This window comes from Homalodisca vitripennis, chromosome 1 (assembly GCF_021130785.1).
Source record: "Homalodisca vitripennis isolate AUS2020 chromosome 1, UT_GWSS_2.1, whole genome shotgun sequence".
Classification (NCBI taxonomy): Eukaryota; Metazoa; Arthropoda; class Insecta; order Hemiptera; family Cicadellidae; genus Homalodisca; species Homalodisca vitripennis.
In genome coordinates, this window is record NC_060207.1 from 46074892 (window position 1) to 46091207 (window position 16316).

At 33.1% G+C, this 16316-nt stretch overlaps 1 protein-coding gene across 1 annotated transcript in view; it reads right to left on the minus strand.

Annotated features, from left to right (window-relative positions):
* LOC124360636 (malonate--CoA ligase ACSF3, mitochondrial) overlaps positions 1-16316 on the minus strand; it is a 41035-nt gene that overhangs the window by 4902 nt on the left and 19817 nt on the right. The window contains exons 6-9 of the mRNA XM_046814420.1: positions 15576-15776; positions 14148-14293; positions 6974-7210; positions 1851-2029 (exon numbers count right to left, since the gene is read on the minus strand). Of these exons, the coding sequence (XP_046670376.1) occupies positions 1851-2029; positions 6974-7210; positions 14148-14293; positions 15576-15776 (763 nt within the window). The remainder of the gene's footprint in view (positions 1-1850; positions 2030-6973; positions 7211-14147; positions 14294-15575; positions 15777-16316) is intronic.

A 16316-nucleotide genomic window follows, 5' to 3' on the forward strand; every position in this document is an offset into this window, starting at 1 on the left:
TGCACTTTTTCCGTCATCTTCACAGTTAGAGAAAACCGATACGCGCACTTGACTTATCAGTACATACTGACCCGTCTCTGGCGAACCAGTCGGGGGATCAAGATAAGACTTTGTACCTTTCCTTATCATAGTAGTTACTATTGTCGCAACAAATCTTATCTCATTATTGGCAGCAGAAGCCGCGATACACGACGAGGTCGGATACTTTTTGATTGGACCTCGTACAAGCATAATTACGTTATAAATTGCAGGCTCTAAAATATTTTGTGTTAGGTCTTTAAGATTATACAAGAATAAAATCACTCCATCATGATAACACAACTACAAAGTAAATAAATACAAAAAAAGCTGTGGATCACGTTATAACATGTTTGTTAGATTACAGTCATGGACTACGAACCAACATGATGTAAGGCTCTTAATATACGTTGGACTATTTGGTTTGAACAGTTTGAATACTGTCTGACCGAAGGTCAATGTGTGTAGGGCAGTCGTCCAGATGAATAGTTGATCAGGAAACTGATAGGATTTCTACCAGGCGTTCTCCAACAAATGCCGCTGTGATGACGAAAACTAATGTGTGCACAATATTAAGCTGCGTTTAGACTGGCAAGTAAAGTTGCCAGAGAATTTGATACAACTCTTGCATAATGTGAACAAGATAAGCAATTTTACTCAAGAGAACTGTAGCAAGTTCTTGCTGTGGGTGTTTCGCTGATAAATACAAAATCTGTTCACACATGGCAAATGATCCATGCTCTTGTGATCCACACACCAACTGAGCCTTCAGCCGCTATACGAGCGGTAAGCGTTAGAGCAGCAACTTAAAAGTTTAATCATTGTATTGCACAAATGGCCAAGTATTGTATTGTAGACACTGGGCACGACAAACATGAGAAGCAATGGAGGTACCACACAGTGTTGCTTATCCGCCGCCTATTCCAAACATTAAATTTTTCTCCTGCCGCTCAGCCCTTAGCTCATTCTGTCATTGCTGTGCATCACGTCGGACCCAAACGCCCCCTTCTCGGGGCTCCTTCTCACAAAACCACTATTTTCTTCTCCAAAAGGTGTTATCAGGTATGGTAAAAATCCAACTGAAATTCTGGTGTACTCAAAAAACCGAGTTGCATCTCTTATCAAACCATCAAACAAATGATAATATTCACCAAAACGAACTCTAAGCCTGTTTTAGGGTGAACACTGTATATTTTAGCCCTGCATAATCTATCTAACAAAGCCTTTTCAAAATGCTACTTTCACTCAAGAAAAAGAATTAGACATCTTCATTCAGAGACCCATTTTGGTAACTAAATAAAACTCAAACACAAAAATACTGTTTGTTTAATGGCTACTACTGCTTTATCTCATGCTCGCAAACATATGTCCATCTTCATTCACAGTTTCATGTACCACGTCGCATAAAAAACATGTTTAAGGTCCTGATTTAAGGAGGACTCAATTTCTTAATTATTTATTTCAATATTTCTTGAAAGTTCTTAGGAATAATTTCTTAGAAACGGAAAAAACTGGTTATTGAAATTTTCCTGATTCTACAGGAGATTCCCGGCTTACTCCCAGTTTCCTGGTCAAATAGCTACCCTGTTACATTTGGTTTAACAATTCCTAATATTACGGCTTCAGGAATGTCCAGCTACTACCGTACCTTGATTGATCACCAATAGGAAACTGTTAGGAAACAATAGGAGACCCAAGTTTTGAAGAAAGCAATTACCTTTGGTCTATAAATGTATAATGAATATTACCCGTACATTTGCCTATTGTCATCTTTACAATTTTAACTTACTTCAGTTACCAACTTAACTACTTAAAACATGAGGTTGGCTTACCTTCTGCCCCCAAGTGATGTCAGGCAACCCAACTACAGCCACGTCCACTATGTCCGGATGGTTGAGCAGCACATATTCAATCTGTAGTGCACTCACTTTGTAGCCCCCTGTCTTGATGATGTCCACAGATAAGCGACCCAGAATTCGGTAACTGTTGTCTACGAACTCCACTATATCACCTGTTTAGCAAAAAACTTCATGCACAATCAAAGTAAATTGTTACTGTATATTGGAACTATGAAATGTAACCTATGTTATTAAAGGAATAAAGATGTTTGATCAAATTAAACTGATATCAATCAATAGTCAAATTATTTATTACAAGAATTTTAAGTACAGTAATATTCATCAAATAAAATAGCTTTACAGATGTCAAGAGAAATGTAATTATTTCTGTTAGTTGTCCAAAGGTATATGAACTCCCCCAAGGTATAGATTGGATGGCTGGTTAAGAAATTCTGAAGACTTCTAGAATTAATGTTATTCCTTTTCAGAGTCCACTTAAGATATTGGGTTTCTATCCAAAGAGACTTGTGCGGTGATATGATACTATGTAGATTCCAGCCATGCATTTCTTTGGCCTCTTGGGAGAAACAAAATGTCTCAATATTAAGAATAACTTCAATGTGGATGGATATTAGTAGGAAGAAAAAAAATACATAAAACCTATGATTTTTCTTTACTGGTAAAAGCGTGTTTTTGTTGAGATTTTTCATTGAATTGACTGACACCACCACCCATAAAGCAAATGCCTGACTCTGAGTGTCGAGTGACAATTTGTATGCTAACTTTAGACAAATAGAATCACATTTTATATTGTTTTACTCAATATATTACACAAACTAATGCTTAAACTATGAATAGTTTTGTGCTTGGCTTGTGTTCATATCTCAATAGTGACTTTGGTCTCTGTGTTATAACCAATTTAAATTTTGGCTTAAGTTCCTATGACGATTTTGTCTGTTTTGGTAAATCTCTTTATGATTCTTTAATGAAATTTACCTTGGACGTGTCCTGGAAAAAGATTTACCACTAAGTCATTAGTTTCACAATAAAAATAAGTTTTTAAAAATCACGGTATTTAAAAAAGGGGGAATTTTAAATCCACAATATATATTTATATGTATATATATATATACTATATACTATTTAATATATATATATATATATATATCATATATACCAGGGTGAGTTTTTTTAAAGTGATCCAATTAGCAAACATTATTAATATACACGGACTAAGGCACCACACTTTAAATTTGGAACAAGCACAATTTTTACAGTTACATCACTCAGGGAAAAACACTTTCAAATTTTTATGCAGATGGCCGCACATTTTACCAATATGACGGTCAACTATTAAAAATCTCTTATGGAACCAAACCCCTGTATTTTATGTTGTTTTTTAGATTCGACCAAACAAAATAATACATTATTTGCCTTTTTTGAGAGTTTTTTCAAATAACTCTTTAATGGTTCAGGAGCTACGTGGACAGGAAGTTTTTCATAAATTTTTTGCCAATATTGGCGGGCCAACTTTAAATATATTTTTATGGAACACGCCTGTAATTTTTATGTTGTTTTTATATTCTATCAAACTAAAAAAGTAAGACATTTTTAGCATTTTTAGAGTTCTTTCTAAATATCTCTATAATGAGGTTCAAAGGAGCTTACGTGGACTGCAAGTTTTTTAATTCATCAGTCCGAAAAAATCCGAAAACTTGACAGTCCCACGTGCTAGCCCTAGTACCAATTTAGAGATATAGAGATAAACTCCTAAAATGCAAAAAATGTCTTAAGTTTTTTTAGTGTTAGAATATAAAAAACAACATAAAATAACAGGGTGTTCCATAAAAATATTTTAAAGTTTTGGCCGCCATAATTTTGGCTAAAAAAATTATGAAATCTTCCAGTCCAACGTTAGCTCCTGAATCCATTTAGAGATATTGAAAAATTCTCAAAAAGCAAAAATGTATTATTTTGTTGAGTAAGAATCTAAAAACATACATTAAAATACATGGGTGTTCCAATAAGAGATTTTAAAGTTAGACCGCCATAATTGGAAGAATGGCTGGCCATCTTCAAAAAAATTTGAAAGTGTAATCCCTGAGTGTGAAACTTAAAGTGAGCAAGTTCCCAAACTTTATAGTGTGGTGCTAAGTCGTGTAATTAAAAAGTCTAGCTATTGGATCACTTTAAAAAACTCACCACTGTATATATAATAAATATATATGTATATATATATATTTATAAAATATATATATCTATTAAATATATGTATATGTATATATATATTATATAAATATATTATAATATATATAAATATATACAAAACATAACATAATAAAAACTCCATCTCTCTCCTCAAAAAAACTCAAAAACAAAATGGTCAGCTGGAAATTGGGATGTCATAACTTCACGAAATCCTGTTGTAATGCAGCTTGCTTGCCCATTGACTCTTCTCATCCAACAATGTCATTTTTAGGGAAGAAAAATTTCAATCACAGCTATTAAGGTTGAACCAAAGTTATACCTTTAATTCAGAAAAAAAGGTAATGCGGGGCTGGATGTGGAGAAACTTATCACCCAATATCGTTGATATCATACTATTCTTCTAAGGCGATTGAGAAGGTGGCAACTGGTGTCATCATCTCAACTTATGAACCACGTTTCTGTATACAACCTTCTTATAAAAACATCAGCATGGGTTTTATTAAAGGCCGATCCACAACTACTACTGTTTATAAAGTCTGAGTAGTTAGGTATAGTAAATAAAGATTTGCATAATTGATCAACTAGAAGTTTGGCAAACACTACTAATATCTTATCTACATGGATTTCAGCAAGACATTTGAATTGTCTGGACCATGACTAAACTTTTAGAAAAAACTAAGAGGGCAATTGCAGCCATAATGGTTTAAGAGTTATCTGTCAGGACAAGCGACAAACAGGTGGTTTTTGAACTGGCACACAGGGAAAAGGATTAACCCGATATATGAAGGTCCAAAAGCCCATTTTATACAAAGTGTGGCCAGACAGGGATCTGTGCTGGCCCTGTTATTTTTATTTTATTTACAAATGACTTTTCCCACTTATTTGGGATGAATCTAACAATGACCCGTCATGTAATGCAGATGATACAGCTCTAATTTCTCCAGTGATAGCAGCAACTTAATACCCTGGAAGTTTCACGTCACATTGCAAACACAGGAATGGTTGGTTCATCAACTGGCCCACAGCAACAATCTCATGGTAATACAAGGCCAAATCTAAGCAGCTTGTCATGGGTCACAAAAAATGAAGAAGGTGGGATTGCTACCCATACCTTGTAAAGCTGTGGATGGAGCCACCCTGGGTTGTTACCTGGGGTGTTACAATTTTAACAAAGAACCTTAAATGGGAACCACCACCATGTTGACAACCTCTGTAAGAAAGCTTGACAAAGGATTCTAAGTTGTCAAAAGAATTAAGGCAAATAACTGATAAAAAATCACAGCGAAACAACTGCTTAACGTACGCTGTTTTTTTTTGACTCTCATCTTAGTTATTTTATTTTTCTCAGTATGGGGCAGTTTCAAGGGGCATATGGCAAATATAAATGAGACGCAACTGTTATCTTCATGAAAAAAAGTGTATCCAAGTGTTCTTGGGCAGGCTTATTATAAGCGCAGAGATACTTGTTCGAAGAGGAGAGCCTTTTATTTGAGTCAATATCATCACTGTAAGTGTCTCTCCTATATACCTTCGAAGGTGACAATGGTATGTAAATTTGTAACAAAAACTTGAACAAAGGGCAGAAACCTGCATACATATAACACACGCTGGACTGCAAACTTCTAAACTTACCCAGGAACACAGTAATGGCACAGTACTCAGAAAAGTCATCTTACATGGGAGCTAAAGCTGTTCAATCATCCTGCCTGAAAGAAATTAATTAATCCTACAGGAAGAGAGGGTTTAATATTAATTCAAGAGGGAGCTGAAAGAAGTTGGTTGTTTTAACCACCATTGATGGAATTCGTCTGTAATTTCTGAAATCTGGAGAACTCCATGGGATTTGGGAGGCTTGAATATCTTGGTTTGAATTTGGACCCGTACATTTCCCCTTAGACCTTCAATTCCCTAACATTGGTTGACGTTCATTGTTAATTCTTAAAATGTACCTTTTATGTACACATAAAGATATATATAATCTATATATATATATATACTATATAATATATAATTACTATTAAAAAACAGACTGGTTTCAAAACTTGAGGGGGATTGGATGGGAAATAGATACAGTTTTCAAAAATTCATTTCTAAGCATGTAAAGTGCTTCTTATTGTAAGGACTTTACTTGTATAAAACCAATTCTTGTCCAATAAGTAGGGCTATTCAGTAACATTAACTACTTAAGGGCTGTTGGAATGGATGGAAAATGAGAAGAGATGAAATAGAAAAATGACTACATAAAAGGGCGAAGTTAAGGACTACAAAGTCCTTTCTATCTCTTCATTAAAAAAAAAACTTTTTTTATTAATATTTAGTAACTAAAGAAAACATAATTCCCATTTTATTTTTAAAAATTATTATAATTTTTAAAATATTATGAAATAAACCTTACAAAACAAGCATTAATAATTAATTTATCTTTCCACATATTTCCACTATATTACCAGACACTCTTTCATTCAACTACTTTCCAACGCCTCAAGTACCTCATTTCAAGGCCACCAACCGCTATACCTCATGAGCCCCCAGCATCAAGGCCCTGACCTCAGCCTCGAAGGCTTTTTTTGTGGAATGGGTGAAATCAATAGTTTTCTCAATCATAATAATAGTATTAAAAGATGTCTTCATGGGCATATATTTAATCTTCACTGACTAGTTTTTACAGTGTAAATTTTCAAAATTAGTGAGGTTAGAATCAGCCTACAGGCCATGCTGAAAGGGACTGTTTATCTTGTGATAACATTTTAATTACATTAAGACGTTTTTAATTTATAACAGAATGGAAATGAGAAAAAGATTAACTTTCTAAGTTTTCTTATATTTCTAGTCTATTTTAATATATACTTCTGACAATGCATCAGTTCATAGAAGTTTTATATAATAAAGCTGATGTTGAAGAAACTAACCTGTCCTGAACCAACCGTCTTCTGTAAACTCAGACGCTGTGGCTTCTGGCTTGTTCCAATACTGTTTGAACACTCCCGCCCCCTTCACCTGTAGCAGTCCAGACACAGAACTGTCGTTAGAGAAGTTGCGAGTCTTCATGCAATCACCTTCCGCCAGCACTTCCTCCTTGCTACCTGGCAGTTCATTCTGCTTCACGATCCGTACTCTCACACTGGGCATTGGTAAACCCACAAACCCTGGAAAATATTATCAAATGAAACAAACTCTTCAACATCGTACAAGTATGATATTGTACAATATATTCTATCCTTTAAATTAAATCAAACATGAATAGAAGTAGATTACTAGAAGACTTTCATCAATTGATTATCCCATCTTAACAATCACAGCTTTTACACAGTTCAGTTTGATGAATACTTTGTTTTATTTCCGTACTGTTATTTTTACATTATACACAAACTCATATAAAATAAAAACTTCATTTTTAGGCAAATATTTAATTTTAACCTAAAAAAACATTAGTTAATTATCTGTACTTTTTAATTTTCTAAAATTAAAAATACTTATGTAGGTTTATTCTATAAATAAAATAAAACAATATATTATTTTTTATATCCTTCAAAAAGAAAAATACAACAATAATTATCCAAGGATTTGGAATCTTCTAAATATTTTCTAAATTAAAATGTGATTTCAAACAGATAAATACAAACATAATATATATATTTTTAAATTTATGTTCTAAAATTGATTTCTGGTTATAAACATTATATATATTAAATTACATTAAAATACAAAACCAATATTTAATACATATTATTGTGAGGCCTTTCGATATCCAAGATACCTTCATCAGACACATCACAAAAGGTGTGTCTTTTGTGATGTGTCTGATGAAGGTATCTTGGATATCGAAAGGCCTCACAATAATATGTATTAAATATTGGTTTTGTATTTTAATGTAATTTAACAGTGACCAATATAAGCTCCATCTACAGCATTATATATATTGTCAAAATGAAATGATAAAGTGCTATCTCTATCTTTAATTTATACAACTCAAAGTTTGTACTTTATATTGTAATCGTTCATTCCATGCTTCAATAAGCCATTTAATTAATGCTGCAAAATTTTCTTACATGTGTTTCATTCTAACTGTTTTTGGGATTCTCAAGCTAAATTAGATGTATTTGGAAGTACTGATGATTAATCAAGCTTAATTCAAAAATTAATTTATTGTGTGATCCAGCCATTATAACTCCACACATTACAAATGACTAAGAAGCATATTGCTTGTGCATTTATGAAAAAGCCGTGTACTCGTACATACAATTTTAAGAATATTCAGAAAAATATCATGTCCTTGATGACATACAACATGGATTTCGTCTAGGGAAGTCAGTTTTGTCTGCAGCAATTTCATTTTTAGAACCTATAATAGAGTCCATTGATAGAGGCGAAAGTGTAGTAGGAATTTTTATGGACATGTCAAATGCATTTGACAGTGTTGAGCATTCCATTTTGCTCCAAAAGTTGTCTGACATTGGAGTAAGAGGAATTAATAATACAGGATGATTCACAAAGATATGCAGAAACTGTGGGAGCTCACTCTACATGTAAAAATAATGAAAAGTTTATAAAAACATGGTTCCGAAAATACTTGTTAACAAGTTACGGCTAGCGAAATATTTTGCTTGGATATCAGCTCACCATATAAAACAAGTTTTTCCTGAAATTCTGGTAAGGTAGATTAAAGAGCGAATTTAATCATTTTTTATGGTTTTTAACCTGATAAATTGAATAAAACAGGTCCCAGAACTGTAAGTTAAGTAGTTTCTCATAAAACCCGTCTAAATAAAGTACAGTACAGCAAGTGAATAGATGTTCGGTTACATGAATTTTTATTCATAACAGTACAACGTAAAATTAACCAGAAAACCACATGGTTTGTATTATCTAAACCTCAACCAAATTACATTAAGTTTACAAAAGCATCTCTGCTGACTTCAATCAATTTTTCTGTTTGTTTAAGGATGGCTCTGGTTGCTTTCTGTATAATTCAACAGGGCTTTAACTGCATAAAAGCTTCATCAATAAGTCTAAGTAGTGCCTCACAGGAATTAACTTTGACCTCGTAAACTTTCTGCTTCATCCATCCCCATATGCAAAAATCCGACGGTGTATGATCGGGTGACATGGGTGGCCAGTATATAGAATCTCCACAACCGATCCATTGATTTGGATGTCGGTTCCAAGTACGTGGAACAATTTTTGGAAAATTTGGTGATGCGCCATAACATTGGAAGTACATCTGGCGTCGTGTTGGAAGAGCAACATCTTTAAGCAATGTCAGTAATTTTTATTGAAGAACTGTAAGTATGTACGACCTGTTTAAGCGCTCTTGAAAAATAAACTGATCATGAATAATACCACATCATATGCTGCTAAAATGTTGTTGAAAGTTACATTCAACTGCTGCAAGGGGGTTCACTTCTGCCCATTAATGTTGGTTTCATAATTTGTTGATACCATCACAAGTGAACTGTGACTCATCTGTAAATAAAATATACTTAAAACGTTGACAATGAGTGTCTAACCAAATGCAGTACTCCAAGCAACGGGCATTGCCTCTTGGATGTAAATGCTGTATTTTTTGTTTATGGCAGGGATGGAGCCTGCTATTATTGAGTGTTCACCATACTTTACTTTGCATAACACTCAACTGTCTAGAAATACGTCTAGTACTAATACCTGGACTATGTTTAATAGCAGCATCAATGTTTTCCTCTACAATAACATCATGTTGGCAAGAGTGGTCATACTGGAACTTTGCGCTAGGAAGTGATCGTGTTTCCCGTAACGTAACAAAGCACTAATTGTTCTAGCATTTGGAATTCTGCGGGAAGGGTAATATCTGTATTCTCTAGAGGCTGTAGCACTGCCTTCATATATACCATAAATAAACATCATATCAGCATATTCTTAATTCTTAAATAAGTGTGGGATTACTACTCCAATAATTCAATAATTACTAGGTACATACAAAATAATACTTACATGGAATGAAACTCAATTACTATGCACAGAACAATACGCACATGGACTGAAACCCAATTACTACGCACAGAACAATACGCACATGGACTGAAACTCAGTTGTTAGCTCTCAAAATTATTTGGATTCTACAATTCAAATCATATCATTGTTGAGATAGCTGCTTACTATATTGCCAGCTTATAAAATAAACATTTCCCGCAAACGCTTGTTTTATATGGTGAGCTGAAATCCAGGCGAAATCTTTTGCTAGCCATAACTCGGAACAAAGTATTTTCGGACCCATGTTTTTAAACTTTTTTACATGTAGAATGAGCTCCCACAATTTCTTCGTGAATATCTTCGTGAATCACCCGTATATGGTTTAAATCATAGCCTACCTTTCTGAAAGAAGTTAATTCGTATAAATTATACATGTATCAAAGCAAAGAAAAATTACAAACTATATCTAATTTGCAACTAATTCTTTATGGCCTACCTCAGAGAACTATTCTTGGCCCCTTAAATTACCATAATGTTACCATAATGGTCTACCACAATCCCTTAGTTATGTTGCACCAGACAATATATGCTTGCATGCAGATGATTCTAATTTGAGAATATCAGCAAAGCCACAGCAAGAAATTGAACTCTTGAGTTTTCATGAGTTGGCTAATATTAAACAGTTTTGTCACTCAAATAATCTTTTTATAAATAAACAAAAACAAATGTTATTAATTTTTCAACTAAACAAACTAAGCGCCAAATACATCCGCATATAATCCATATGCATGGATAGCATATATGAGGTATCAGGTTACAGAAACAAGATTCTTGGGTATGAAGATTGATGTCAACTTGAGCTGGGGGAAATATACTGACTACATTCTAGGACAAAAGCAGCTCTAGGCCAGATGCCATAAGAAGAATGTCTCATGCAACCCGAATATTTTAAAATTAGTTTATTTTCCCCATATACACTCCAATATATCTTATAGTATTGGCTTATATTGGGCAACTTCTAAAGAAAACCTAAATAAAATTCTTAAAATTCTAAATAAAGCATTGAGAGCTATCCTTAAACTTAATTGGCGAGATTCAGTATGCAATATTTTAGAGAAATAAATACATTAACAGTTTTTATCTGTTCTTTTCTTCAGATGCCATGAATATAAGTAAAGTGAGATACAACATCCATATAACACTAGAGGAAAAGAAAAATCTACTGTAAAAAAATACAATTTAGAACTTTTTAACCCTCCGAGTGCTTTTCGTCGTGGCCGCAACTAATTAATGCCTATTATGACGGCCAAAGTCGTGCCTACGAATATATAACGGCGCTTTGTTTGTTTAAATATATTCATATTAAAATGGCAGCAAAAATAGTCAAATTCGGTATCATTTGAAAGATGAAGATTTGTTATAGTACATATAATCGCGACAATGCATAATTGTAGAGGCAATGCATTACGTCATAATTTGTTTTGATGATACGTTACAACTGCGTACTCCTGACAGCTCACTGCGGTGTTGCTTGATTTTACAAACATGGATTGTGATACTTTGGAACATTCTAGTGAAATTCGGGATGTTTTAGATGAGTATGTATCGTGAAAACAATGTAAGTGACATTGAAGCTTCTGATATACCTTCAGACATTTCACTTCGTGATTTTTCGAAGTGGCAGTGGTGAAGAGTACGAACCGGACCCTAATGAACTTTCAAGCTAGGGTCAAATTACGCCAGTGCACAATCTGCTAAAGCAAAAAAAAGGCTGAAGCAGATTTTGGTGCCTTGGCTGTAATACAGGTGTGCACAGGAATGTTTCCACTTATTAGAACATTTCTGGAGACCCCTTAGGCCTTAGAGAGAAAAAGAAAGGCATCACAAAGCAGTGACTGCGAATAAACACGGCAAAAAATTGTGTATATACTTGTGATTTTTTCAATTTTATAGTTTGGTTTTTAGTTTAAATATAAACAAAGTGTATATATTTGTAAAACTTATTAAATTTTGAATCATATGGCTATTTTGAAACTGTGTTTTTGTGTACATAGTTAAATCTTGAGTAGTAAATGTTAGGACATGACAAAATTATGAAACTTTTTTTACTTCAGAGGGCTACATACCTGAACAGACATAGGGTAAGTACAATACTGTCATACTTCTTTTATTCCTTATTGTTTTTGAATACATTGATATATATATAACATGTACACTTTAATTACAAAATTGTATTTTATACGGTTTCTTAAAAAGAGAACTGTAAAAACACCAAAAAAACTGTGGCACTGAGGGAGTGAGTATGTGGCACTCTGAGGGTGAATAAAAGACCACTTATGCTAGAAATAAGTTTTTCAAAAACTGCCAAATGATTTAAAGAATGAAAATAGCTTAAAGAAACTCAAATCAAATTTAAAGTAGCATTTAATTGAATTGGCATTATATATACTTGAAGACTTTTTTCGAGGTAGTCAAGTTATAACATTGTAATTTTAATAAATTGTTAAATTGGAAATTTTAATTCTAATATAGGTTTAGTTATGTAGGTTTTTTTTAACGACGTTATTTCATTTATCAGCTGTACACAGATAAATAAAGAGAATTTTGATTTGATTTGTATAAAAAGGTCCAAAGTAAGAAAATTTACAACAGTAAAAAAGCATAGAGCCAAAGGGCATCTGCTCCTCCTTCATCACCATCCAGTTTATTGTTTCAGATGTACCGCTATGAATTGTGCTGATATTTATTTTTTATCAGTCTCTCACCTTGTATGGTAGAGATAGCATGTTACGTGTAATGCTCCTGTGTTGTGAAGTCTATGGTTTGTGATTCTTCACACAACGATAAACCTCAGGTACATGCTTCAACAACTTGTTCTGTTGTTAATTTTCTTAACAGACGAGTTCATCACCACAAATTAATTTTTACTCGCGTGACCCTGTGTGATAATTCTTTTTACACCTAAAGAAATGGATAGATTCCAATCCTCTACTATCCTCACAACATGTAATGATGGCAAATCCAAAATCCTGTTATACTTTCATATAAACATCGTTGAGTTTTAGAGTTTATTCTTATTTGAATTTATTGCCTCCCAACAGGAATAAGCATCACGATTACACATGGACATGTTCATGTATGGTACCATGTTAAAAATTCTATTACTCATGCACAATCATGTTACATAAAGTGTTCCAATATAGATATAAGGTCTAGCTTTACACAATGTCGTTTGGATTTAGGCACTTGATCGTTTGTTTGATACTGATAAGCGACACCATTAGCCCAATGAAATAGACCACACTAATTTATAACCTGTACATTACTATAAAGTAGAAATAAAATGTGTGTTTTGATGGCCCTACTTAAATAACAAATCCTTTAATAAGAGTGTCCCTATCTCAAAGGTAAAATAGTATCCTTGTCAAACATAATCTCTTGGTGCAAATAAGAACAATGGTGTCCAAGTTCTTAATCAACTTGATCTCAAATCTTAGTCTCTTATTGGCCTTCTTGTCCTTGAGCACACATGTGAGCATTCAAACACATTTGTCACAGCTGCAAGCATATTCGTGTTCGTATTTTTTATTTATTTAAGAGTACTCTATACTGGAAAAGCGTTTTGTTTTTAAGTATGATAGATTTACTTGAAAAATCTTTAAATAAGAAGTGGAAAATATTTGTCATATATGTCAAATTTTAAATGTACTTTTCCAATGTGTACTTTACTAAACATTTCTTTACAACTACACTTAAATATATTTTAAAAATTCAATACACTACTTTTTTATTTTTAAAGCTGCTATTCATGTAAATGAGAAATTTTGTATAAAGGAGCATTTAAAAATCTATTTAGTAACCAGGAATATCTATAAGAAATCATAACTGAAAATCTATGAGGGAGTTGAGCTGTATGACTAAAGAGTAAGTAGATGCAATAAATTAGCACCCAAACTGCATTGGCTGCACAGATCCATAGATTTCCCCAGTTATCAACCAAGTCAAGTGAGTTGGATGGGGATTACTTCTATGAGTACCACCATTACACCTGTTAAACTATTTTAGTTTACTTTTCACTTTACTTTCCCACAATGTTTCTGTTTATATTGTTAGCAATAACAAAAACTATATCCTCACCAGGCTTTCTCTCTCCGTGGAGTGGGTTGGACAGTGCCATGCCGATCTCTGTCATGCCATATCGCTCTAGGATGCAGTGGCCAGTGACCATGTGCCACCAGTCGAACACTTGCGAAGGCAGTGGTGCTGATCCGCTTATCATCAATCTGTCAAATCAGGATTAACAGTCCATGACAAAAAATGTACTCATATGACACTGATATAAATTTATGTTCCAAAATTAATTAATATTACTTATCTACAGTTACTAATTATAGAAGGAACTACATTTTGGTAACTGTAACTGTACATAAATATCTTTTTTTAAATGGTTACATACAAATAGAGACTAATTTCAAGATTTATGAGAGTGTTTTATCACATCTTGTTGCATATTAGGAGGATGATTTGTACCTCAACTAAGAATTGTATTTTAAAACAGTTTTTCAAACATCACTTTATAAACCAACTATAATTAAAAAATGTCTTAATTATAGTAAACTATATATAAGTCTATATATAAGTAAACAATCTTTGAACTAAATGTATAGCCTCTATTTTATGTAAAAATGTCCACTTTATCTCATTTCTTTGTTTAACGCTGTGTAACACGTAAGGCGGTGAATCCCCCTCATAATGAAATTTTTACTAAATCAGAATACACATTTATTTTAGAGTGCGTCCTTAGGTCATCTTTCATCTAGCACTCTCTTACATCACTCTTACAGTTTCAGTTATCCTTGAACATGTGGAGTCAACATACACATCAACATTTGGAGGCTCAATTTTAGTTTTATGGGATTTTCTCCGCTCGTGCGTGCTATACTGTAAAGTTTATGATAGTAAACTTTTATGTTGTTTTACTGCTTTTCATGCTTTTAATGCACATGTTGTTGTGTTACTAATCGTAATGGAGAATAACATGGTAAGTTAATTTATTTTATTTAGTAATTTTACTTGCTTTAATGACCAATATTACATATACTAATTTATAAATCGTAATGAAATACAAAAGAAATTTATCTTACCATTCATTTCAAACCTTTTTTTTAAAAGTACACACAAACAAAAAACTGAAAGTGAGGGAATCTCCACTGCGTGTATCAGTATGTGGCTATTGTTACGAATGCCCCGAAGTATTAAAGTTGATTATTGACAATGGATGACATAAAGAATAACTGGATTTCAAGTATTGGCCATCATGATATTACAAAAATAGAATACTGAAACATAATATTACATAAATATATTATTACACAAAATAGCAAAACTTACTGACTACTGGAATTAATTAGTAACCACAAGCTTCCAGTAAATCAAGAACTGAGAAATAAGTTAAAACCAAAGTTATTAAAAGCCTCGAACAAATTTCTAATAACGAAACAATACCTATACAGTTAATTACAGAAATGTAAACAAATTCTAACTTTTATAAAATGATCAAACTACCTGATTTTTTGAGAGCAGGTAGCTTTTACATATTCTACCATCCTTTCATTTTTTGTTAAGGATTGATCGTACTCATTTAGCAGATTGATGTACATTGTGGGTACTCCCATGAAGATGCTGACACGGTCACTCGTATCTTCTCGTCTCGACAGAAACTCATTCCAAACTTCCTTTGGGTTGAACAAAGGATGCATTATGCATCTAAAAAGTAAATTTTAAAATCAATATTTTATTTCAAAACAAAACTTTTCTAAGGAATCTAAAATAAGCTACATATTTAAGGAAATTTACATTTATGTATATTAACTTCACAATACTACAGAGCAAAAGTCACTTATAACATAACATTCAAGAGCAATAGAATGACAGAGCAAGGGAGAAGATTGTAACATTTCAATTCCAACAGTATTAAAGCTGGAAAGAAATGTATAAAGGTCACGGATATGTTTCTGCATTCGTCTCAATACTATGAACAATTATGACCATATGTGAATCCAGTTTGTTCATCAAGAATACATGCATTGAGAATAGGAGAAATACAACTCTAGATGTCACTCAAGTAACTCAGCAGGTCTATTGATTGGTAGTTGTCAAATGATCTATTGGTTTCAACACAACAACTTCGCATATATTGACCCTTAGAATGCTAAAATATTATACTGTACAACAGAAGAAAAATTCTCTGTGGACCGCCAATAGTATACCAAGAGTTATCTGGTAACATCTCACTAGCAGCAATAT